General features: G+C 37.6%; 1 protein-coding gene across 1 annotated transcript; it reads right to left on the bottom strand.

The window, feature by feature from the left end:
* Positions 1 to 12: 12 nt before the first annotated feature.
* Positions 13 to 27,394, bottom strand: gpsm1b (G protein signaling modulator 1b). The gene is made up of 14 exons (XM_028462159.1): positions 27,150 to 27,394; positions 15,998 to 16,219; positions 15,055 to 15,190; positions 14,826 to 14,968; positions 13,993 to 14,116; positions 11,848 to 11,963; positions 11,580 to 11,735; positions 10,828 to 10,936; positions 10,636 to 10,750; positions 9,205 to 9,275; positions 8,960 to 9,130; positions 3,698 to 3,860; positions 3,388 to 3,593; positions 13 to 1,626 (listed from the first exon to the last, which is right to left on the bottom strand). Exons 1-14 carry the CDS (start codon positions 27,212 to 27,214, stop codon positions 1,423 to 1,425), a joined length of 2,001 nt encoding a protein of 666 aa, XP_028317960.1. The 5' UTR covers positions 27,215 to 27,394; the 3' UTR covers positions 13 to 1,422.
* Positions 27,395 to 27,606: the final 212 nt, after the last annotated feature.

The following is a 27,606-nucleotide window of genomic DNA, read 5'->3' as shown; positions in this document are numbered from 1 at the left end:
AGCAAAAGAAAAGCACATCTGAAATGTTTTATTAAAAGCATAAGGAAACATTTTAAACCCTCAAAAGGGAACATAAACACAAAATATATTTCAATGTACAGATTATGGCGAAAAAATGGAAGCGTACCAAGTACTTGTTCACGGAAGGAGTTCTGTGTTTATCAAAGAGGAGCTACAACGCAAAATGATACAGTATATCCAATAAATCATTTTGTTTTGTTCAGATTAGCTTGGTTGTACAACAATGGTGTGAATAAAAACCTATTGATGATGGTTGGATAATCCTTTGTGTACTCAGACAGCAACACTGTGCAACTAAGTGGATTTTATTTTTTGTTTTTAAGCCAATTATTCCTCATCTCATAGTTGAACATGTTAAAGTTTGCTCCTGTAATATGGGGAAAAATTTGAAATTCTTTGCAAAATCCTAAAACTTTTGGTTCGAGAATGACTTAAAGAATCACTTAGTTTTTTTCAATTTTATATTTATTTTTCTTTTAAATTTCAACTTTGATATTGTAAAATGTATTTACTAATAAGAGGTTACTTGTCTTTAGATGCAATACATCAATTGGACCACAGAGGGGCAGCATTGAGTCAAATTTAGCATTTCAAGCAAATACTGTCACTGAGCATTTATTATAAGGTACTTGTGGGCTGGAGCCTGACTTTAGCAACAGGTTAAAATCCATATTTAATTACAATCTGTACTCCTTGTCCCACCCTTTGACTTGTCTTGTTGAAAATTAATGTTTTTTTGGCAGCCTTTATTATTACAAAACTCAAAAAAGAAAGTTGAAATGTTCAAACTCGGAGGAACCGTGTGACTTTTGAGAAAAGTAGAGTGTAGACTGCTAAATCCAATACTGCTTTAACACCACCCTGCAAAGAGCAGTAAGAGCTACTGAAATGTGTTACTTTTATCGACATTAATGTAACTAATATAGACATTTCAATCTCAATATATACTTTTGATGTTTAGAACTTTGCCAGTGCAAATCATGACACAACTAATTTTAAATCAATACTGTTTCAATACAGAAATGTTTACATCTTCCCTTTCATACATAAAATCTTTTCTTTTTTTTGTACCTGACAGCTGTTTGTATTTTAACACACACACACACACACACACACACGCACACACATAGCTAATATCAGGAAATACAATCTTGAGTCTGAATGCTGATTAAGGCATTTGAGTACGTATTTCATGTCTGTTTTTTGTTGGTCCAAATGTGTTCTTTTCTTTTTGTATTTACAAAACTAGAACATAATACAAAAAGCAACATTAAAAAGCACCACATATTGCACATGTAATAATAAAAACATTGTTAGTTCACCTTTACCAAATGTCTTTAAATGTTTGCTCCTCATATTTCTGTTGCATTCATTTACTGGCACAGCTTTGATCACACAGTCCTAGCTGGGGAATCCACCTTGTAGCTCTGGCTCAGGGGACGAGGGGGGGTCATCCTGCTCGTCCGATGGCAGGTGAACACGCTGCTCATCCATGCGCTTGGCCTGTACCCTCTGGATTAGACTGAAGAAGTCTTCGTCAGGCACTGTGGGGGCATGAGGGCCTGCTTCTGGGGGGGAGCACCGCTGATCATCAATCCTAGAGGACTAGAAACATAGATATATTCTCTGTTTATTATTTTTGATCCAAATACTAATGACAGCCTAAAACGAATGCAAATATCTCACAAGATCGTGTCATTCTGATAGAACAGGGAATTCTGGGAAGAAACTAGAACAAAAATAGGGGTAAGAGAACCAGTGGTCTCCTTGTTTAGCAAAAAAAACACAAGAAATCACAGTAAGAACTAAGTGAAAACACTTCTATGCGTCCGTTAACGCGACTCCACATTAGGGGTGTGCCATCTAAGCAGTGTTGGGCGGTAACGCGTTACTGCCCCAACGTCACTTTTGACAGTAACTAGTACTGTAACGCAATATATTTCAAAAGAAATAATGCCGTTACCATTACAATATGGTGCGTTTGTCCATTACTTTGCTAGCTGCAGTCTACTTCCTGTTTACAGTGGCGCTACATATTTTTACGGGATGCCGTGCCAACCACGGTAAAACAGTAGAAGAAGATGCATTGCCAGCGTTTCTCTGTTTACATCATGTGCGCCAATGATGGCAAGTCAAAGCGAGAGCAGGACGAGCTTCTCAAAGTGGAAATACGCGCATTATTTTTGTCTCCAAAAGATTCATCAATGAAGCTAAGCTAACGCTGCGGCTGGATTTTAACAGACTGTGACTGTTATCCAGGGACAGGTCAGCCAAACTATTGCACGGTATGTTGTTGTAAATGAGAAGCCTTTCGCTGCTGCTGAGTCACTGCTAACAGCAGCTCATTAGCCTGATATGTTTAGCATTGTGTAGCTGAGAAAAATGCTGTGAATTAGTTTTTCCACATTTATTTTTATAAGCATTTTCAACAGCAGAATGTGCACCTGGAATACACACAGCTTACTTTACATTACTGTGCTAAGGCTGAAAAATTACTGTTTTAATTTTGGGGCAGCTGTTTTGTGCTTTATATGCACATCATTTATGGTTGTTTTATAGCAGTTGATCAACAGTGGATTATTATATTATTACAGCACTAATATGAAGCTGTATGGACACAAATGACCCAAAATAAATAATACATTCTTTAATTTTAAGTAACTCAAAAGTTACTTTTCCAGTAACGCATTACTTTTTGGTTAAGTAATCAAAATAGTAACTGAGTTACTTTGTGAATGAAGTAACTAGTAATGGTAACTAGTTACTTTTTTTCAGTAACAAGCACAACACTGCATCTAAGGCACCTCATGATTCAATTACAATTAGGGTGCTACGATTCGATTAATTAACGATTATTACACTATTAACAATTATCACAATTTTCAATGCATCTCCCACCTCCCCCTTAATCCGGATGAGTGACTCTCCCACTCAGTAATTGTAGTTAAAGAGTTAGCTGCCGCTATCGCCTCCTTCACCTCGTCTATTATCTCAGGTGTCCGGGCGGCATGCGCAACTTTAACTTTCGTACCACGAGCCGCAGTTGTGTTTCTGTCATTCAGCTATTATGAAAAATAATGTGTGAGTGACGTTAACATAGGTACGTTAAAAAAAAAATCCATGAAGGAGTACTGGCAATAAATCCTTAGATTGTCTTCTTCATGGATTTGTATATTTGGATGCACTTTCTTTTTGTGTTGCATTGTGGCGTTTGTCATTCTGTGTTCTGTTGTGAGCTTTTAGGACCACAGTAGAAAGCAAACTTCCGAGCAGCAATTACGACCTTTTTTCCTTTCTTCTTGGAGTAAATCATCTTCGATTCATGAGGCAGACACTATGAATTATCAGAGAAAATTTTTTCATTACCTGGCACTTAATAAGCATGTTGAAGAAGTCATCGCTGGGTTCTTGATGATCCCCCTCACCCACCAGATGTCCCAGGTTGTTATGGGTAATCCTGAGTCCTGGAAGATTACCAACATTAACGCGCTGGTCGTCAAGACGTCGACTCTGAGAACTGGCGATCAAATCGAAGAGTTCCTCTGTCTGAGGAGACATGGTGGCAGCGGAATCTAAGAGAAAGGGTGACACCAATGGATGATTATGATTTCAAGGTCTTACAAGGTTGGCGTTGATACAGTACAAGGAGGGGTACTGGTATGGTGGTTCAACCAACCCAGCATCTCGCTCAGGGACACCATAGAGTCCGAGGCTTCTTCTACACCATTTTCATTTTGAGGCTCATCAAGATGGCAGCGCTGGTCATCCATGCGGCTGCTTTGAAATTTACTAAGGAGGTCAAAGAAGCAGTCCTCATCGGAAGGGTCACGACCCAGCTTCTGCAACAAAAAGAAAATACTTGTTTAGACGATGTTTATTAACAACTTTGTCTGGAAAAGGACACGTCCTGAAAATAAGTTGTTGGTCTTGCTGTTATGGCCAAGATCCTTCATGGGATATACAGTCATGGGTGAAAATATTGGCACCCCTGGAATTTTTCCGCCGTCATCTGAATGAGAAGCAGCGCTATGGCAGAAGACCCAGGAGAATCCTACTGCCGACACCGGGACAAAAATGTTACTGGGTAGGCCTCAATCCTTCTGGGAGAATGTTTTGTGGACAGTTGAGACTAAGATAGAGTTTTTTGGTACTCCTCGGTCTCCTGTCATAGCGTTGCTTCTCATTCAGACAACATATGGTCCGAGCTCACACTTTTGCACCCCGAGTCTGAAGAACAGCCTGAATTTGACTGAAGATGCTTACGTTTCTAACTATCTTGCAATGCATTATTTTGTCAAATCTCCTCTTCCATCTCCGTTTAGGGAGATTAGCCACGGTTCCATGAATTATCAACTTCTCCACGATATTACGCACAGTGGACTAAGGAATTTGGCGATCTCTGGAGATAGTTTTGTAACCTTGAGATTGTACGTATTTTTCCGCAATTTTGCTTCTTAAGTCTTCAAGCAGTTCTTGGCTTTTCTTTCTCTTCTCCATGCTTGGTGTGACGCACAACACAAAGGTTGAGTCATCTTGTATACATTGTGACTGGCTTCAGGTGTGATTTCTATATTTCCAGCACCTGCCAACAATTTTGTCTAGTCCATTTTTTTAAAAAATTTTGGGTAAAATTACGAAACTTTGGGGGGTTTTCTTCTGCTATTTTGTGTTTTTCTTCAATGCACATAAAGGAAATAAGCACGTGTATACCAAAAGCATTTGTAATTGCAACTATTTGTGGAAGAAATGGTGTGATTTCTGGAAAAATTCCCAGCGTACTAATACTTTCGTCCATGACTGTACATCCTTAAAATCCACGTGGCTTTACTCCACATTTTTCAAATGCTTTCCAAGAAAAAGAGACAGCTTTTTTTAAGCTGGGCTGAAGGAGACGTTCATTTTCCTCGATCAAAAATAACACTGTTAATGAAATAATTAACCTCAAAGCCATTATGAGTTACATAATAAGGGCCTTCATAGAGCTATCATGTAAATGAGAAACATAATCTGTTTAACTCCTAAGAGATTACTTGGCTTATGAGACCACCTTGGCCTCTATAATGAAGGTGGTTCATTTACAACAAACGAAAAATAAAAATAAATGAAAAACATAACATAATTGTTTTGTGTTTTACAGACACATGCTGTGGGTGTGTAACTGCTAAACATGACCGGTCCTTGTTTTCAAATTCTGTTTTTACTAAAACAAGCTACATTTTTACTAAGATAAAACATTCAATACAATCATAATGAACATCAATATTTTGCACAAATAAATCTGTGATGAATGCTGTTTTTTTGACATTACAATATTTCCAGCTAGCTGTGCAAACATTTTTTCGTATCCTTTCAGTGACCTGTGTTTGGAGTTCCTGTAGCACACCCCTGCTAAATAGGGTTACTATTTGAAGGACGTTTTTCATTGTATTGCTTTGATCTGTGTTTAGTCTATTGGGCTGCACTAAGCAACAGAATTACTTCATCGTCATAGCAGTAAATGAGTGTCAGATAAAAACTGTAGAGGGGCATCATCTTAAACTTTAGGCTGTGATATTTGTAATATTTTTTATGTACAATCAATCATTATTTGATCATCAATTAATATAGCAATACTGGTTCTTAGATTATGTCCATTATTAACTCAACTGAGCCAACAAAGACCAAATGACAAACTATTGTATCTTCTTCAGAAGACCTTTTTAAGTTACTTATTTCACGTGTCAGTCCAAACAGTCTTCGAAAGTGCCAGTGAGCCTCAAAGGGATTTTCACACTACCGAGTGAAACGGGTTAAAATAACTTGCCTTACAGCAAAGTGTGAAGTAGGTCAGTCGACACAAAATGTCAGTACATTTCTAAGTAACATCCATTCATAACTTTTTACACTCAGTTCTTGGAATTTCTGTTTACACTCCATCAGCTAACTGAAAAACAGAAAGTATCAATGCTGATATTGTAACTCAAACTATGAAAAGCAGGAGTTTGAGTAAAGTTAACATTAAATATGTGAGTAAAGTTAACTTTTGTATTGTCTTAGTTAAGCAGAAGGTATAAAGTCTTACCAGCTCTTCTCTGTCCTTTATCTACCTGCTTCTCTCGGAGTCCAGATTCTAGCGCACTGCTTCACATCACTTCTCCTCCCTCTCTCTCTGCTTTCCTGCTAAACACAGCCATTTCCCCCAAACCTCCTCGCTATCCAGTCTTTTAATTTCCAACATTCAGTGTCACCTCCTCCTCCTCTCTCCAGTCTCTGGTTTCCCTTTATACACCCGCTCACTCTCTTTCTCTCTCTCACCAACTCCCTCACTGCATTTCCCTGCAGCTCTTTGGCATACCAGTATCGCCCCGTTCACCCACTGTGGGAAAACAACTCATTATGGGAAGCTGGGGGTTTGACCCTATGGGGAGGGTAATGGTTCTGTGATCCAGGTCATTATCAGTAGAGAACTGGAGCTATGGTGGACCCACTGAGGGGAGGGGGATGTAGTAGTGGGTAGGAAAAAAATGTGTGCGGGAGGGCAGTAAATGGCATGTTACAGCTAAAGGTCAAAGTCATCTCTCACAAAATAGCAACAACTACTGTGGGTCTGACACCAAAAACAATTGACATTTATTTTTGTTGTTATTATTATTATTACTGATCAAGTTGGACAATTTCGTTCCCATGTCCGTGGCCCCATGATCTCTAGTGGATCTCATCAGTTCCCTCTCTTTATTGTCCAATTAGGCAAGTAGGCCAAAGGGACAGACAAGAAAGAACACGTGATGATGATGAGAGAGAGAGAGATGCACACGGTGAGATAAAAGGAGATGGTAAATTAGATTAGAGCAACTTCATGCTGCTTGGGTCAGGAGTTGCAAAAACAAACAATGGTCAAAATAAAATCTATCATCTGACAACTAGTGAACCCTTCCTTTAACTGGCCTGGATGGCTTTTGTTGTCAAAGTCAGGGAACCAGATCACCCCTTAACTGTTCAATATAGTCTTTCTTAATGTTGTCCTAGTGGGCAGAAGTTAGTTCTGATTGCTTTTAATCAGGGTTTTTATTTTGATAGGGTAAAAACCAAAGTTGTTAATTGGTTTGTATGGGACTTGAGTAAGAGTTAACCATATTTAACATGGGTGTTTATTAACAAGTTAAACACTGCCAATCATCTACTGTATTTTATAGCTGACCAAAGCAGAACAGAATCCTCAGCTTTGACTGTCAGTTATTAAAGCTGCTGCAGACAAAAACTTTGATCAGATCAATCTAAAGTGTAGGCCTCAGATATCCATGAATTAAAAATCATTTACGTGGAGAAAAAAAAAAGATGGAAAAGACTGAACATGCAACTTGAAAGTTTCTTTTCATCTCAACCGTAAACACTCTTTGGATTTTGTGCATTGCATTGTGGGATGTGGAGTCCCATACATGGATGCATAGAGATGTTTTTCCTTCATTCTTACTGTGATCTGCCCCCCAAAACACAGCCACACATTTCTTGAGTGTTCTCCAGACTGAAAGGGGTGGCTAAACAATAGGGATGTTTATTTTTAGCTATACACAAAATAATCTAAATCTGGCCAGAATAGAATGTCTTGTGGACTGAGGTTATATCACAGAGAATACCTGGAACAAACTCAAAATAATTTGCTTGGTGTCAAGCCAATCACTGTCCTCTTGTCTGGCGAAGAAATACAAGAAATCACACTTCTATACATTTGTCTACGGGACTCCACATCCCACAATGCAATGGGCAAAACTTTTCCAAAGATGTTTACGGTCAGGATGAAAACAAATTTTCAAGCAGGACTTTCAAAATTTTTCAAGCAAATCATTTCCGTTAATTGATCTATGTCTTCACCAGCAGTTTAAAGCTGATTAAAGACATTTTTTATTTACTTATTTTTCTAAAAAACTTTAAACAATTTACTGTCAAAAAGGCTTCTGTTGCTGATAGAGTAAAATAGAGCAAATGGAGAAAATATGCACACACAAAAATGTCAAAAGGCATTTGATCATTATAATCATAAAAAGTCCACACTGGGACCAATATAAAACATTTAATAGAAAACAGAGAGAGAAAAAAAAAAAAGGAGATTTTGGCAAATGTGTACAAAACCACACTAACGATGCTAACTTGATCTGCTAATGAGAAACATGTCAGCTTGGCTGACAGAACTGACACTGTGTTATTCAGTGTCAGTAAGATCACCAACATTTCCTAACAGATGCTATTCCCACTCCCTTGTGATGAACTACTATCATCCAACCCCATCATTGCCATTCGTTTCAAGGATGCCAGCTCACTGATTATAACCATTAGCACCGTCACAAACACAAAGAAGGATTAGATGAGATGTGCACAGAAGTCCAGCAGTACAACAGCTGTGAAATAATATATTCATTAAAAACTCAGTGAACAACATTCCATACAATTCTGCTGGAGAGAACATTTCAGGTTTATAACGACAAAAACTAGCTTAAGAGTTTATTTAAACTTGACCTCAAACAATCTTGAAATTGCTGTCTACATATTTTTTGAATGTTTCTTACATACTACACATTGACTACAGGTCTGAGAGTTGAAGAATTGTGGAAACAATGTTTAGGTTCGAGTAACGGGTGGAACAGGATTTTTAAAATCTATTTAGAAGCATTATGTGTATGGAAAATTATACATTGGGTGTAGTCGTTTAATAATAAATGTTTTTTTTTTTTTTGACACTCACATGCACAATTGCACAGTCAGCCTAACTATAGCCTCACTGAGCAGCGACCCAAAGAAAAAATAGGTATTTAAGTTCCTGTAACAGGAATTACATCTGTAACGAAGAACCTTGTGTAAAAAGTAAATAAATATAAAATGTTTTTGTGATTTAATGCTTAACTATCATTAATAAAGGACAGAAAAAGTCAAAGCAAAAACATAATAAACCATTACTGCTACTCACTGGCATAGGAGGCGGGACTTGCACAGTGATGTCATCAGTGTCCACTGGAGAGTCTAACCACAGTCGCTCGTCTGATGATTGGCTGTCAGGATAGGCTTTTCTTTTTCCTGGTTGGGACATGTGACTTCTGGATCTTCTTGGTAAACCCTCCAAATCTTGACTCTCAATATTCTTAAATAGTGGGACAGTGGATTTCAGTGGAATAGTAAAGAGGGAGGTGCATGTGTAACAGGAAGAGAAGTCACCTTATCTGAAGAGTACTTCCACAGTTCCACACTGTCCATGCTGTTTCTCTTGGTGAATTTGGGTCTTGCACCTTAAAAAAGATAAAGCATCATTGTCAGTAGCATTCTTTCAAACATTTTAACCGGATATCTAGACTCCATTAGGTCCCCTCATGGCAGACATAGGCAACTGCCGGCCAGGGGCCACATGCGGCCCTCGGTCTAATTTTGTGCGGCCCCCAAAGTTAATAAACAAGATTACTCCAAAAAAACAACAAAAAAATCCACCAAAAAGAAATACAACAAAAAACACACAAGATGACTACAAATGAATTATCAAAAAATATACAAAACGACTATAAAATTTACTCCGAAACACTCAAAATGACTCATAACACACCACACAACGAAACTATACAGAATGACAGAAAACTATGCAAAATGACAACAAAAATATACAAAAATGATAGAAAAACGCACAAAACAATAACAAAACCTTCAAACCCTTTGTTGTTTTCTGTATTCATGCTCAGATTAGTCTTCGTTCTAAACGATCACATGAATGTTGATAATTTGCCCCTTGGATCAGAAAAAAAAAAAAAAAAAAAAAAAAAAACACATTTTTGTGGCCCCCACTGTGATGAAAGTTGCTCATCTCTGCCCTAGAGTGATCTCTTTAAATGTATACAGTGACCTATATTAGACACCACAGACACCACATGATTGTTTTCAGACAAACAAGCAAAGAAACTGAATAAGGGTCTGTTTGCAAGCTCTAACTCAACAAGGCTAATGCAGAACATTAGTGTGACTGTCTGCCTGGAGGCAAGCTTTCATCACACAGTAACCAGTCACATCATACATGTTTTACAGCTTCTCTTTGCTTCATTAGATATAAAGCTTAATCACCTGACAGTGAAAGCAGCTGAAAGCTTAGAGAGAAATCTGTTTCGTGATTTGATGATTATGTGAAAAAAAAATAATAATAATAAATCACACTCTCTAGAAACAACGTGTCCTCCAATGACGGGCTGAAAAAACAGTCCGACACCCAGAAATAACACATTAACACCTATTGGGTATTTGACATGATATTGTTTTGAGGTTTCAAATCGTGCCACTTAAGGTCTTCTTATTAGAAGCCAATGCATGCAATTATTTTTCCAGCATAAAAAATATTGTTAAAAACCAAATTAAAGTCTGTTTTTCCACAAAAAATATTCAGTTTGGCACAGAAATTAAAAAAAAAAAAATTATACTTTTTTTTATTTCTAAGCTCATGCAACTCGCATAACAAACATGTTCAAATGTTGAGAAATCGAACTATTAATGTTGGCAAAAGGCCTTTTTCATAAACTTATTCTTTCAATTTTTTTACAGGACTGTTTCTCTAAAGCTAAAAGGAAAATAAAAAGTTTGAATTAAATTTTTTTTATTGGAATTTGTTTTTACCTTGAATCTCAAACTCTGAGCTGGATGGAGAAAGGTCACTTTCACTCACTCCAAGGGCTTCCATCAGCTGCTCCACATTCATTCTGGCTGTCAGTTCCCCATTTCTGTCTCCAATCTGAGGATAAAACCAACAGTGTGAGAAATATGTGGAATTTAAATATCCTGATAATTAAAATTAAGTGCGTTTGATACCTCTTTAGAGATATCGAGGTGCTTTCTGGCATAATGGAGAGCCTGTTTGTGGTTCCCTAAGGACACGTAAGCATTGCCCAAACTCCAGCAGGCTCGTCCCTCACCAACCCTGGTAGAAAGATGAAACATCATTAACTAGAATAGTTGCAATTTCCTGAAGAATATACAAGTGACAATGCACTGCATTAGCTTAACATTAGCTAGCATTAGCATTATTGAGCATTAACATGAGCTCGCATTTGCATTAGCACTTGTATTAAGTATATTTAGCATGAGCTAGTGTTAGCTTTAACCTCGAGTTAGCATTAACCTAGCAATTGCATTAATCAAGCATTTTCTAAGCATTAACCTAGCAATAGCTTAACATTAGCAACACGGTTGAAAAAGGTTTAAAATGGGTTGAAGGTCGTAGCTGAACACGTTAAAGGTTGAATGGTCAAAATCGGTTGAAGAATGGCTGGAGATGAAGTGGTTCAAAGTTCAAAAAGCTCAAATTTCTAATAGAAGCAGTATGGGAAGAAAAAAATTGCACACAGAACTCAAAAAGTTTAAAAGTTACAAATTATGAGAACACAAGTATACATTTCGGGAATTTTCTGAACGTTTTGATAGCTTATTTGTCAAAATTGGACAAACGGTGTAGGAATAGTTAACGAAGGACAGAAGAACAAAATAATATGATGAAAAATAATTAGAAAGATAAATGAATACAATACACTAATTAATAAAAGCACTTAATGTGTTCATGTCACCTGTCTGTGAGCTCCTGGGCTATGTCCAAGTGTTTCAGGTGGTAGTCTATGGCTCTCTCATACTGTTGGAGGAGAGTGTAAGTATTTCCGAGGCTGTAACAGGCCTGAGCCTCCATCACCTGGTCCCTCAGCTGCCTCGACAGCTGCAGAGTTTTCCTTTAGTGCAGAAAAGAAAGAGCAAATGATTCCAAAAAAAGTAAAACTAAGAAACATTTTTTAGCCGTTATTCCTCCCTCCACTAGATGTCAGAGTGATTCTTTTTCTTTACCTGTAGTACTCTGTTGCTGTGTTGAATTGACCCAGGAATATTAGGGCATTGCCCAGATTACTGTAAGCCCGTCGCTCCGCTGCTTTGTCCCCAAACTCTTTGGCAATGGATAATCGCTGTGGATGACGAAAAGGTCAAACTACATCCAGATTGTATCAGTCTACCCTTATTTTGCTTTATATCTGACCAGTTTTGGCTCTATTTCCAGTTACAAAGCTGTTGGAAGTTAAATAATGTCTATAGCAGTGGTTCCCAAACTGGGGTACACAGAAACATTTTGTCTGTTTATTTTTTTAACATTATAGGGTTTTGTTTTGTTTGCTTTATTTTTACATGCTCTCTCGGGCTCTTTTCTTATCTATCAATAATAATTTAAAATTAAAATAAAAGGTGAAGTTTAAATTCTAAAACAAGCAAAATGTCACAAATAAATGAATTAAAAGGCCTAAGTTCAAGGTTAATGTGTGACAAAACACAGGAAAGAGTTTAGACGAGTATGCAGACACAAATAAATAATGTATAACATGAGCTAAGGGGTCTTTGCGATGAGAAATAAAGGCCAAGGGGTACATGGGGGCACTCCAATTTGGGAAACACTGGTCTAGAGGTTCTGCTTCAGTTCACGGATTCTTTGTGGTTTCAGTACAGAGTCATCATAGAAAAAAAAATAGTTATTTTGTACTACTTTTACATGAGCAGCCAAAACAGCTCAAACAAAAGGAGGAACAAAGAAGGAATAAAACAGCATATGAGGCTGCAATGATATTATACCAAGCCTGATGAATGAGCTCCTTGGGAGAATACGACTTGAAGCTTTAAAAGTCAAATTGACTTTGTTCTCTAAACAAATTACAAACAAATCATTGTTTTGCATTTTGTGTATAAAATTTTGACACTGAAACAAGGTAACTTGCTTTACTCTTCCTCTTTTATCTAAATAGCAAAGAATTTTAGCTAGTGTATCATTTAAATAAAAATTATTTCCAAAACATTACGTGTACTCCAAACCCTGTCCAAGAGTCCTGCAAATCCAACAGCTTTTAGATCTCTCTGCTCCAACACTTCTGAATTTCAACCTATGGGCTGTTTAAGAGCCTGCTGACAAGACAGGATTTGAACACCCCTTGTGTAGTGTCCTAGTTAAGTTAAGACAGTACGAGCAGTACTACATACTGTACATATCTTGTTGGAACAAAACTGTCACTTTAAGTCTTTCTCCCCCTAAAGGACTGTTTATATATTCTAAATAAAAGTGCAAATAGTCATTGTCAACATCATCAAACACCCTCTGTTTGGCAACTTGTGCATGTGTGGACAGATTAATGTATAGTGAATTACATTAAATGTATAATTATATAGATATATATCAAGTAATGATGTGTATATATGTATATTTATAGTGTAAATGATAAGATTATATGTATAGTATTAGATGTTACAAGGGGTAGGATCATATAAGCTTATAATTCCTGCTACTCTTTTTCAAACATGTAGAGGCTTCACGAGCAGCATTTTGTAACCATTTGGTCTCGCTTTGCTTTGTTTGATTTTTTTTTTTTTTTTTTATTATTATTTTCATTGGGGTAGATACACTGCTGCTGTGTTCATTTTGAAAAAAAATTAAATCAATCAAAAAGTCTTAGTGATTTAGTAAAGGAGATAACTCACTGGATCAGTCAGAGGAAACAAGACTCACCTTATTTTTTTGACAGAATGGAAATAAATGCTATAAATGATCAACATGAAAAATGTAAAAGTGCAAGCCAAGCAGACATGTAGTCCGGGTGGGACACTAAGTAAATAGTGTGGTGGAGTTTTATTTGCTTGTGGTCTTTAATATGACAAGCATACGTACAACAGGAAAATCTGTACATTCCACTGTGGCTTCCCATAGCACATTCAAAACTCCCAGAATGACCACACAGCATATGCATAAAACCACTAAAGCCTCACTTCACCATGTGTAGCGACTTCTTTAGGCAAACCAAACATTTAACGTTATGTCCACACATTAGAATCTAGTTTCAATTCTGACATGAGCTCAGCTTCATGGAGTAAATGTATGTATCATTTAGACATCAATAAATCATAGATAAATAGCATATCACAGCTCTGATCTTGAGGCTGACCTCTAGATTTTCTCACCTGTCGGTGAAATTTGATCGCTTCCACAAAGTTACCCAGCAGGTAGTGCGTGTTGCCCAGGTTCCCGTAAGCCCTGCCCTGGGCAGCTCGATCACCGAGTTCTTTAACCAAACACAAGTTCATCCTATGGAGGAAAAATGTATTCATTAACATATCATGATGTCAATAACGACCATATGGATGTTAACCGTGAAAACAGATGTCTGATTAATCTAAACCAGAGATGGGCAACTTTTATCACCACAAAAATGTGATTTTCTGATCCGAGGGCCACATTATCGATATTCATGTTCATATCCATTTAGAATAATGATCAATCTGAGCGTGAGAGCAGTGTTCTTAATGTTGTTTTGTGTATTTTTCTGATTTTTGTGTAATTTTTCTGATATTTTGTATATTTTCATCATGTATTTTTGTGGTCATTTTGTGTACTTTGGTTCTGTTATTTTCGTGTCTTTTTTGTGGAGTTATGTGTTTTTGGAGTCATTCTCTGCATTTCTTTTACTCTTTTGTATATTTCATTGGAATTTTGTAGATTTCTGTTGTCCTTTTTTAAAAAAATGTCTGCGATATTGTATGTTTTTTGGAGTCAAAATGTGTATTTTTTGCTGTTTTGTGTAGATTTCAGTCAGATTGTGCGCTTTTGGAGTCTGTGTGTGTTTACAATACTAGACCGAGGGCCGCATGAGGCCCCCGGCTGCCAGTTGCTTATCCCTGATTTAAACTGTCTGAAAGAATTCTTAAAAAAAACCAAAAAAAAAAAAAAACATTGATTTATATAATTTGTGAGTCTAACTCCATTTAGTGTTCAGTTGAGTTCACGTGTCACCTACTCATAAAAGCCAGTAGCCCTTTGAAGTGTGTCCCTGACATCAGCTGGTAGGTCCCCTGGCTCCTGTGTGCAGCCCCATAAATGCTGTTTCCCTTTTGCGTGAAACACGTTTCCTATATTATAAAGTGCTCTGGCCTCTCCAACCTAACACACAAAGATGAATAAGAAAATATAAAAAGAAGAAAAAACAGATATTCTGTGCTTTAAAGATTGTTTTTATGTGTGCTTACTTTGTCGCCTTGCTCTTGAGAAATATCCAAATGTCTTTGGCAGCAGACAACAGCCTCATCAAAACGCCCCAACACTTTTAATGTGTTACCAAGGTTACCGCTGGCCTTTCCTTCTCCAATTCGGTCTCCAATTGTTCTGAGAAACAATAGAGGGCATTTCATAGCTAATTCAAACAAAATCACAATATATCAGTGACAGATGGATAGAACTTTGTTGTTAGGTTCTTGTCCCAATGGGGAGTCTGTAATATGTATATAATATGTATAATACTGTAATAAGGTAAAATCTCCAGGGACTAATCACTTCCTGGCTGTAAGACCAGCTGCACTCACTGCAGGAGAACAAATTACTAACAAGCTAAATATACCACTCGTACAGTAAAATAGAACCTTTACTTGTTTTATTTATTTTTTAGCTTCATTGGTTACATTAAATGTTTACAAATTGAGGAATAATTATAGCACTTTAAAAACAGACCAGGTCTCCAAGACAATTTTTCCTCACATCAATAACGGGACAGAATAATATTAATAGATTATCATGCATTTTATTTATCTCAAAGGATGACTTTTTTAGCCTTATCAAATTCAAGTGTCGTTTGTATATATTTTTGGCAAAAATAAATAAATAAATACCTTGAGGCAAAAAATAAACACCCAAGACTCAAAAATGAATGAAAAATTAAAAAGACTAAATACAATTGTATAACTTTTATAAATGCAAAGTAGACTACTTAGATTAGCAAAACTAAGTTTATAAGTCTTAATTTACCCCTGATGATCATTTGTTACCGTTTTAATTGAAGTTTCATTAATTCAAGTTAGGTCAAATCCAAGCCTTGTACTGTAGTTAACATTATTGAAAACAAAAGATTAGTGGTGACAATTCACAACTCGATTCACCATAATTTGTGGTAGTGATATCAAAGCATACTGTGCTCACCTGGCCAAGGTGAGGTCATGCTTGTGGTATTCTAAAGCTTTTCCGTACTCCTTAAGATAGAAATAGGCGTTGCCCAGCTGGCTGTAAATGGCACTGAGGGTCTTTAAGTCTTCTGTCCCCACTTGCACTGCTGCTTCGAAAAACGCTGTCCCCCCTTTGAAGTCCCCAGCCTTGCACAGTCTTTCTCCCTCGACGGCCAACTCCAAGCAAGAGGCCTCCATCCTGAATAAAGCAGAAATGAGACAGACAAGAACATAAATAAAAGAGCTCTTGTGTCCATATGTTCACACAATACAGATAATAGTAATATGGAGACTTTTCAACATCATCTGAAACAAACTAGCAATGTCACCATAACAACAAGACTTGTAGCAAGGCTAGCAGGCTGTTGCCATAGCAACTGACTAATGGTCCTTTTCCACTGAAAGTACGTACTCGGCACCGCATGCGTTTTGTTCTCTCCATTGACTTAAAGTAAGTAATAGTAGGTAATTGCAGGTACAATTTTTCAAACCTACTACTTGCCAGTACGGGTGAAAATTACCAGTTTTTTTTAATCAAAATTTGAATCTCACACACACACGGCTGCAGTACTGAAAGAGGCAGCTAATGGATGGAAAGTCCAAAGTATAAAGGACCCAAGCAAAAGCTTTAAAAACTTGAGAAATGAGAAATAGTTTAAAAAAAAAAAAGATTGGAAAAATTTGTTTCAACATTCCTACACACCGTCTCCAACTATTGCAGTCAAATTGTTTTTCTTAAAAGATTTGTTACACATTTGTTATTTGTCATTGGAAATGTTTTCCTCTTTGCAATGATGTACTGTATATATTCTTTCTATAAGAAGAAAGTAATAGTGGCTTTTGCATGTTCATGTTTACTTTTTGTGTAATAAACCTTTTGAAGACAAAGTTGTGTTATTTGTGCGAGTCACGTGTGGTTAGCATGTAATTAGTGCGAAAAAGTGCTTAAAGGTCCAGTATTATGCTATTTTTCACCCATCTCCATTTGTTCTAAGAACCCCAACAACATAGCATTTGAGGTTTATTTTCCAAACTCCAAAGGTATGCAGACAAGAAACAGTGTGCATTCTTTCATTGATGAACAGGACACAGTATTTTGCACAGAGAGTGGATCTGGAAAAGAAAATATAAAGTAGGTAACTCAGTAATTGGGCACAATAGGCCATTATGAACAGAAATCCTGTACAGGATTACCATATTTGACAATTATCAACAGGTCTAATAACTTATTTGTAGGTAGTGATTGGAAAAACAGCAGAGTTTCAGAAATAAGGCCAGGTCTCCAGAGCAGAATATCATTTTAACACAGATTTCCCTATAGTGGCATGATAAAAAAAAATCCAAAGATTAATTCTACTAACATAACCAAGCCAACATCCTTTTACAGTTTTACACAAAATATTAGAGTTAGCTTACCTTTCACACCATACCTCAGCAGAAACCTTTATCTGGTTTCTCATTTGTTTGTTTGTGTGCATGCATGTTGCTCTTAAAAAAACATCTCACCAGCTCATTACAGGGGATGTATATGAGGAGAGGGAAACCTTGATGGAAAAGCGGCAGCAGGCAGTGCGGAACCGTGTCTTGCGGTATATACACAGTCAAGAGAAAAAGGCCATAAAGCTCTGAGGGTCTTTCAAAAAAATAGCTGTATTATACAAGGCTGTATATATGTTAATAAGTTATTTTAGTGAACCTTCAATAAAAATAAAAAAATGTTATTTTAATGTAAATATTGAAAGTAAAAGCCTCTACAACTATCAAAACATGTTTGATTCATGATAAAACACTATTTCAAGGATAGCTTTTAAAAATCTCAACCTCAGTCACCATGGCAACTGCTAGGTTTACTATTTAATGTTTTAATATTGATAACAAATATACCTTTATCAAAAACGTGTGACGATATGAAGCAAATGTGTGCAGGTGTTCCTTTTGACTTAAATGTGCACAGTACACCCACAATGTAGTTGACATATGTGGCTATAAAGACACAGTGTTGGACATGTGAATATGAAATGTATATAACCCTTCTCTTCAAACAAACCCAGTTTCATTGTTGACATGTATCCAGAAAGTACAAATGCAAGATTTATTATATAATCTGGGATAAAGTAAATACCATGCGGTTTAGTTTTGGTCTAAAATCCTGACGAAGACACTAAAACTTAAGAGTTAAGCAAGATGATCCTCAAATATTTAGTTAGTAAAAGGTTTTATAAGAATCATTGTGGTGCAAAGCAACAAGCAGCAAGAATAAGGCAAACTTATTTCCGTCTTTGAGCATTACCTGCATTTCTGTTTGCCTCTTGTTTTCTCAACATACACCTTGAGTTCCAACTGCAAAGGTCTCAGCATGGCCTGTGGCCGAGGCCCATGGTGGACTAGTCGGCATACTGCTCTCTCTGCTCCAGTCAGAGGGCAAGACTCAGCTGCCATGACAACAGTGAAGAAATGTAGGTAAAAATGTGAAAACAGACGATGGGATCAAAAGTTTTCAACTCGGACTTTTCTTTAGTCCAAGATCATCTTCATTGTAATATATCCTTTCCAAGTCATCATGAAAGAGAACTTGGTTCCTTTTGTAACCCAGATGGCTAGGAGTAAAAAGAGAAATGTTTCACCAAAAAAGCTGTAGAGGCCATTCCTGATTCATCCAACAGATATTTCCTCAGCATTCCAATGGAAGTAGGTCAGTAATTCCTTACAATCAAAACAAAAATCATTTTTTTTACTACCTTCACAGGGCGATCCATCAATTGAACTCTAATATACAACAGGAGAATCCAAGAATGAGAAATACTATGGAGGAGTAGATTTGATGACGACAAAGCAAGAGTAGCACTAAGCTGGAACATTTCCCCAATGAGAAAAGGATAAGGGTCAATAATCCGGTGACCTGCACCTCCTTGGTTGAGATGGATTCCACTCACTGGCCTAATCTAATCCAGCCTACTGCTGACACAGCATTAACATTATTAGGCCACCAGCTGGGGTCGAGAAGAAGGAGAAGCAGGAAACAATAGACTGGAGATTGTTTCAACTTCCAGAATATGGTATTTATTTCATCTTAATTAATCTACTAATTACTGGACAGGGTTGTTGGGTTCTACACATCGGATTAGTGGAGTACACCCTGGACAAGACACCAGTCCGTCCCAGAGCCTTCCTACAAGTTTTTATGGCTTTATAGTCCATTGTAGACATCATTCCAGTTGTGTTTTCGGCTTTGGGAACGGATGCTTCACCACTGTGCCTGCATGTCGGACATTGCTTGCATTGTAACAGTTGCTCGGAAGTAGGATTGGACAATGACTGTTAGTGGGCGGGGTTTTGCGAAAGGTCAATTGAATGAAGCCTCACTTGTTCCATTAACAACAAACACTGCTGTCACCAGCACCCTCTCAGCTGGTAGACAAACCCATTATTTAAAGGGACCACATGGTGTTGCAACACTAAAAAGAAAACATCCAACTCATATTTAAATCGGTAGATGGTGCCTAAAATTTGACATAAGTTGCATTTATGTGATTTTGTAGTTTGTACAGTTGGAATAACCAAATGGGAACAATTATTAGATAAAATAATAAAAGTAAAATCAATCAAATAATTCTAGAAGGGCTTTAAATATAGCAAAAAAAACTTCTCACTTTAGCCTGTGGATATAATTAGTATTTCTAAAGGTGGTTAAAGCTCTCCATTTGTTGCAGGAAACACTCCAGGTCTAAACAGTCAATCCCATAAAAATAAATAATGCATAACAATTGATCGGAAAACTGGCTCTTGATGTGCCATAGAGATTCTTTTGCACAGAGGTGAAACCAGCACTCAAAGTAATAGCCATGAAAGGTATAAAGGTCAGTGCAGTTACAAAACATCTGTAAAAGATGATCAGTCGTACCTTAGAGGTATCACTAAAAAGCCAGATGTGGGGAATGGGAAAAGATAAAAGTTTTCCATTTGAAGATGGTGTTATGACCTCCTTACTTCACTGGACTTTCACAAAGTGAGTTTTATTCTTATTGTTAATGTGGTTAGAGTAAGAATAGATCTGTGCAAAACAGTTGGCCATCTCTCTTCTGATGATTACCCCTTTAATAATCAGTTTGGAGGCACTTTAGCTAAAACAGCCTGCATGTGGTTTCGGTCAGATAATCTCCATGTGTTATCTCAATAGATGACAGAACTACACCAGGATAGGTTTCAGGATGTATGTCTGGAATATAAAACTAGAGTTCAACAGAAAATCTAACACAGCTATGAGAGTATTTCAACATGTCTTTCAAATCATGTCTAAGTTTAGAAAAGGGTTCTCAAATTGTTCATGCAATGGTTCTAATGGCATGTACCGTACTGTTTCTCCTTACGTAAGTGAATGGAGGCATAAAGCGTTTTGGTGCAATGTCATTAGCTTGTAAAACACTAGATGTTTTATGAGCTCCAACAAACACTATTTGAAGTTCCTTTATAAAGAGTCGACTCCGTGCAAAACACTTTACATGCTGCTGCTTTTACAAGCCAAAATTGACATGGAGTAATCCCACTGGTAGTAAATTTAAATTTTAGGAACATGTTCTGCAATTCAATGTACAGTAGCTCTTGCATTGTTGCCCATATACGTCAGGCCTGTACTACGAAGCTGATAAATATATCCGGGGATATCTCTCCGTTAGCTGGCTTCACTTAACCAAATATTGTCCATCATAGAGTAGCTGTACTACGAAGCTGGTTATCAACATGTTCACTTTTAAATCGTTTTTTAAATCTGAATATGTACATGCTCACATAAAACGGCTGGTGATAACAGCATCTGACCAAATAAAACACGTGTTAAACTCAAGACCCGGGGGCCAAATCTATTTAGAATATTCAATTTGGACGACAGGAGAAAAAAAAAATTACTAAATTGATAAATAATTAATTTGTAATAATGCAATAAATTCAATGAAACTCCACAATATTTGGAGGATCGCAATTTTCCACTGCTTTTATCACATGACTGCGGTCATTTTAAATCTCACATTGTTCAAAGAAATACATTTTCCTGAAATTATTTCACATACTTTCTCCAAATTAAATTAAAATTGGTCACAAAAGCAATTACATTTAAGAGAGAAAATCAAGCAAGGTTAGGCACATAATTGCTGACTGTTAATGCATGTTTCCATTCAGGTATCCGCCTCTTTTCGGGTGCAGTGTGTGGCTCTGATGCTGCGTTCATAGTCATACAGCACAGCCTACATCATAAGGTGGACAATAATATTTGTATTTTATACAGCCTGTATTATCTTACAGAACTGAAACTCTCAGTATAGCCAATATGAATGAATGAATCGTTCCAATATTGGTCAGTCCATCAAAAAGGAATCTATATCTTTCCTATAGGATGTCATCTTTCTCTAGTCAGATCTGATCCATGCAGCAACGTGTAAAGAGAATGACTATGATTACTGAATATAGGAGAAGGACTAGGATTAAATGAGTTTTTCTTCTTCCTACTCCTACCCCTTTTCAGACATGTTAAATTAGATATAGGTGTACACATACACCTATACACCTTTTATTCACTTTCATTTCATTTCATTTTCCTTTGCATGGGTACACATGTGTGCATTGCGTTACATGTCTGAAACTAATAAATAAATGGCCCAAACTTGGGCAGGTCAGGAGGCGGTGCTTTTATACTCGCTCAGATCTTATCCTAGCACTTAACCTGGTCCTGATCAGGTTAGCCGTTTAGCGTACGTTACAATGGTGATTTACCCCAGTAAGAAGTTAACCAGCATTGTAGTACAGCATATACATTGTAAATTCCGGAAGTTAGCGCAATTGGAGAAATCCAGCTTCTTAGTACAGGCCCATCATGTTTGTAATACAGCTATAATTGAAAACATAATAATTTGATTATAGATGTGCTAAAACGAGCAGAGAAAATACGACGTAGACTTGACGGGTTTCTGGGTCCGAGCATCAGTCTAAAAAGCTTTTACTGAAACTGTGACATCCTAAACTTTAAGAAAAGCAACATGATATGGGCATCAAAAGTGCACACATTTAAGCTATTTTTTTTAGGTAATTCCATTTTCTTCTCTAAGAATTCTTAATATTTCTTCGTACATGTCTTCTGAGTAATGTTTTGTTTACTGATATTTTTCTTTCATTTTACCTAATAAGTTCTGAACTATGGCCCCTATGAGTCTTGGTTTGCAAAGGAACCCTGAAAGCCATAATTATAGAGTACATGGGCCAGTTGTCAGGGAAACGAAAGAAAAACTCTCGAAGAATGTTTTTCCTCCTGCACGGCATGTCTCTTTCATTCAGAGCAAGACTGTATCCTCCTTTCTTTTGTCTGAAGTCTTAGTAAAGCTGCGTTTCTCAGGAATTAGGTTTCTCTTAATACTTCTGTAGCTAAATTGATAAAAACTCGATCAATGTCTTGACGGCAGAAACATTTACAACAGCAGCATTTTTGTGAAACAAAAAATAAGCCTTTGATTATATTTATCCATTTTTCAAATGGATAAATATAGATATTCTTGCAAATATTGAATAAAAAAATGTGCGAATCTTGTCTTGGTAAATCAAAAGAAAACATTTGTCCTCATGTGTTTATCTGACAGAAGATACAATTGTTTGACATTACTTTATTGTACCATAATTATCAAATTGTATGTATTTATCTTTTTATTGAAACCAACAAAGAAAGTTTTTGTATTTGCCTTGACTTAACTGATATATCTTAATAAACTTTAATAAGCTTTACGCACACTAAGCGTGTCCTTAAAAAAAATAAATAACCACTGCAAAATACTAAGTTACAGAAAAATGCATTAACTTCTTACAGATTACTTTTACTATTTTTTCCAGTAGGCATACAAAAAAGTTAATTACTTGCAGTTCACTAGTCTAGAAAAGACCTATAGTCTTTGTGTTACAAAAAAAGTTATAACATCTACACATTAAAAGTCACGCACATATCTACAGCCCTCATTGTGAAAAGGACACATATACAGTACACTCTAAATTTAAACATGAACACAGCCAACAAGGTGTTTGTGTGTACATGTGTGATATTCCTCCAGGACATGACAACCAAGCAGTGTTGCCTAAATGGCACTTCTCAGAACAACAGTCATTAACATTCCCCACAGACAGCCTGTTTCAAAGACAATAAACAGTTGTAATGTCACAACAAGGGTTTGATTCTACTTCAAACAGTGGGAAAGTATGTTGCCGCTCACTCAAGTAAAGACATTAATTTAAGAATAGAATATGACATTCAGGATTTTTTCTATGGACATTTTCTTTTAAGAGAAAAAGTTTTAGCTGGAATTGTTTTAAAAAAATGTACACCTTTTTGGAAAATACCAAAAAAAAAAACAAAATCTGCCATTTTTAGCATGTTAATGACTGTGACATTTTATTTCACAGCTTAGAAGAGTGCCAGTATAAGGAATAGAAGGGATGAGACTGTTAGAGACTGAATTAATCTAATTAATGGCACCAGAGTTCCTTCTCACATCCTCCCATCTCTGGGGTTGAGGTTGCCTCGGTGGTTAAAAAGCTCCTCGGTGGCAGGGCCCTGGGGGTGGATGAGATCTGCCCGGAGTTCCTCAAGGCCCTGGATGTTGTGGGGCTGTCAATCGCATGAACATCGGGGGCAGTACCTCTGGATTGGCAGACCAGGGTGGTGGTCCCCCTTTTGAAGAAGGGGGATCGGAGGGTGTGTTCCAACTATAGAGAGATCACACTCCTCAGCCTCCCTGGTAAGGTCTATTCAGGGGTACTGGAGAGGAGGGTCCACCGGATAGTCAAACCTCAGATCCAGAAGGAGCAAGGCAGTTTTCGTCCTGGTCGTGGAACTGTGGACCAGCTCTACACCCTCAGCAGGGTCCTTGAGGGTGCATGGGAGTTTGCTCAACCAGTCCATATGCGTTTTGTGGACTTGGAGAAGGCATTCGGGTCCTATTTGGGGGCCTCGGGATTGCATCACTGCTTTTTGCAGATGATGTGGTCCTGTTAGCTCCATCATGCCGTGACCTTTAACTCTCACTGAATCGGTTTGCAGCAGAGTGTGAAGCGGCCGGAATGAAAATCAGCACCTCCAAATCAGAGTCCATTGTTCTCAACTGGAAAAAGGTGGAGTGCTTTCTCCGGGTTAGGGATGAGATCCTGCCCTAAGTGGAGGAGTTCAAGTACCTCGGAGTCTTGTTCATGAGTGAGGGAAGGATAGCGTGAGAGATTGACAGGCGGATTGATGCGAAGTCTGCACAATCTGTCGTGGTAAAGAGGGAGCTGAGCCAAAAAGCGAAGCTCTCGATTTACCGGTGGATCTATGTTCCTACCCTCACCTATGGTCATGAGTTTGGGTCATGACCGAAAGAACAAGATTGAGTGTACAAGCAGCCGAAATTAGTTTATTTCGTAGGGTGGCTGGGCTCTCCCTTAGAGATAGGGTCAGAAGCTCAGTCATCAGGGAGGGGCTCAGAGTAGAGCCGCTGCTCCTCCACTTTGAGAAGAGCCAGATACTTAGGATGCCCCCTGTACGCCTCCCTAGTGAAGCATTCTTGGCACGTCCCTCCGGAAGCAGACCCAAAGGAAGACCTAGGAGGGACTATGTCTCTCGGCTGCCCTGGGAACACCTCGGGATCCCCCTGGAGGAGCTGGAAGAAGTGGCCAGGGAAAGGGAAGTCTGGGCCTCCCTGCTAGGGCTGCTGCCCATGCGACCAGGCAACGGATAAGCGGAAGAGGATGGATGAATGGATCCTTCTGTCTTTTTGCCATATTGATATTAACTTTCAGTTTGTTTTTATGATTGTAAAGTGATTTGTTTTTCTCCACTCATTGTAAGATGGCTTAACTGTCAATAATATTTTTTTTCTTTTTCCTTCAGTTTTACCTGTTTAATAAAAGTGCTATTTATCCATACGCACAATCATCTATACACTGAACGACTGCTTTACCTCAGCTGACACAGAGAAAAAGGTAAAGTGAGAACTCTGGAACCTAGGAGTTCATCAATAATGCACTAATCTGTACATACAACTGATCATCTGGGGAGCCGAGATCATAAAAATAAAAAGTATATGTAAAGGACAAAAAAAAAAGCTCTGACTCTGTTGAAGGATTTTTGGTAAACATATAATCTATGAGCCATCAAGGCTCCTGTCATTACAACATATTTATACCCTAACTTATAAATCTATTTCTTAGGCTGTGTTCAAAATGGCATGCGTACTACTCATACAAAGTCTGACGTTAGAATGAGTACTGTATGTAGTGCGTTCACATTGGATAGTACGAAAAGATTGAGTAAGCAAAAAATACCCAGATATATGCATGGTGGACACACTAATCATACTCAACCACCCCATGATGCATTGCAAGTGGAATGTAAAATCATCCTGGGACTGGCTTTGAGCTAAAAGTCAAACAGCCCCTTTTCAAAACAAAAGCATCTCTTCTTGTCTTGAACTAGTTTCTGTCTCTCATTTCCTTTAATTTATGGTCAGGAAAGTATTTTAGTAAGATGACAAGAGGCTAGAAGTCAGTTACTTTTTGTTTGAAGTGGTTGTCTTGTAGATCCTGAAATTATTGATATCTTACCAGTTGGTTTGATCATTTATAAGCCGGATAAAAATTTACACAGTAAAAATAAACTTTTTAAAAAAAAATTTCCCACCTTATTCCAAAGTCACTACTCCATGATATGTAGCACAATCTATTGCATTATTATTGAATACAAAGCCAATTATTAAATACTTGTGCAGTGCCACAGTAAATATGTCTTGCTATAGAAAAGTGAAAGGTTAAGTAGTTTTTTCATGGATGGTTTACATGGGAGCCTTAATTCCTCTTTAATTCAGAATAAAAGTTCAATCCTCTTTAAACTAACCTTGTAAACACTCAATTCCTTATGCAAATCTGATTCTGAATTACACACACAAATTTTTATTATAATAAAGTGACTACATTGCAATGGTAGGTTTTTTTTTTTTGGTGGTTTTTGAGCAAACAAAATGTATGCTTTGAAACACTTTTAGTTTTAGAAGTCGCTGCTTTCACTATTTCTCAGAACAGCATTAAAAGCACATTTAGATTTGAGTGCGTCCTAACCCAGAAATCTGTGTATCATTAGTTCATTTGTTTTTCATTATGTAACAAAAACATGAAAAATGAAAAAAAAAAAAAAAAAAAACAGTCATTATTTGATATTCGTTTCCAAAACCAAAATGAAAAAACGGAAAACCCCTTGTTTTTCAAATTCAAGCTCTTTCGCTTCGGTATAGAAAATGGAAAACGAACACCTTTATTCGTTTTCTCCATTACTGATTGGCCAAAGTACGTGACGTGTTACATAATTCCCGGACCTTCCCCTAAACAAGCCACACTACAAAGCTCACTCACACATGCTGTCCTTTATAGGAGAAAAAGCTCAAAGTGGCACACAGTGTGCAACTGTTTGTTAATAAATGTGCCAGTTGTCGCATTTTACATCAGCAAATTTAACTTTATTTCTGGTCATACTTCATTTGAATAAAATGTCTCAAGATTTATATCATATATCGGGATTTTTGAGGAAAAAATATCGCTCCATATCGCCCAGCCCGAGTACTATGCGCTGAAAGTTAACTTTTAGCCACACAATATAGTGCTAGTAGCATTTGTTTTATTGCTGTGAACAGAAACATAATATAATAGGACTTTTTAAACCCTAAAAAAGATATGATATTGAAACCTCATGACAGCCAGCTGAAGGTAGTTGATGTAATGATAAATCACATTGAAATAAGGTCAAAGATTAGAGCTTTTTCAAGTGAATTTGTTTTCATATTTTAGGTTTACTTTACTTGTTTTCTGCTTTATACCAAAGACAAGAGCATTATTCATGCCCTGCTTTGAGCTCCACATTGCGGCCGTGTCAGCTCCATGACCAGCCCACAGATGAGGCTTGAATCTGGGCAGAGTGAGTGCAGCTGCGCGGCGGCAGCCTGGAGCTTTAAATCACAGCTAACAGCTTCGGCTCCAATTCTTGAGCCTTCCTCACTTGTTGAAGACGATGCTTCTTCCGGGGTCGGTAATGGTAACGTAACGTAACAGAACCCCTGCTCGCTGTCCAGGTTTCCTACCTTGAGTGAAGCCGCTTGCTGGCCAGGTCGACCGGGTCCACACCGTTAGCAGCTGACTGAGCCATGGAGCTCCCGGTTCTGTCGCCCCCTCACACACACGGACCGTGTCGGTTCACTATGAAGCCTTCTTTACTAGATCTATGACCCAAAAGAAACCACCTGCTGTCTGTGGTTGTTCCTCCCTGTCCTGGCTCCTCAGCCCCACACACTCCTCCTTTAGCGCAGTAATGGCAGCAGCTGAGGAAGTGAGGTATTGTGAAAATAAACTGTAAAAACACAGAGCCCCTCCCACAAGTGACGTCACTGCCTCTGCTTCGGCCCAATATTTCTACAGAAAAGTAATAGAAAATTCATCCAGATGTATATCTGGTTTTTACGGAAGCGTATTGCGTTCACTTAGGCTTTTATTTAACTCTTTTTCTGACTTTTTTTTTCTTCTTCTGTTTTTAAGATTTTT

This window comes from Gouania willdenowi, chromosome 12 (genome assembly GCF_900634775.1).
Source record: "Gouania willdenowi chromosome 12, fGouWil2.1, whole genome shotgun sequence".
In the NCBI taxonomy this organism is placed as follows: Eukaryota; Metazoa; Chordata; class Actinopteri; order Blenniiformes; family Gobiesocidae; genus Gouania; species Gouania willdenowi.
The sequence above is the reverse complement of the archived record's forward strand: the minus strand, read 5'-3'. Positions and strand labels throughout refer to the sequence as shown.

Coding starts and splice junctions, on each gene's coding strand:
- gpsm1b (XM_028462159.1), bottom strand. CDS start 27,214: ATGGCTCAGTCAGCTGCTAACGGTGTGGACCCGGTCGACCTGGCCAGC. Junction 11,736..11,847: donor ACAGCAACAGAGTACTACAG/GTAAAGAAAAAG, acceptor TCTGCACTAAAG/GAAAACTCTGCAGCTGTCGA. Junction 9,131..9,204: donor GGAAGTACTCTTCAGATAAG/GTGACTTCTCTT, acceptor CCACTATTTAAG/AATATTGAGAGTCAAGATTT.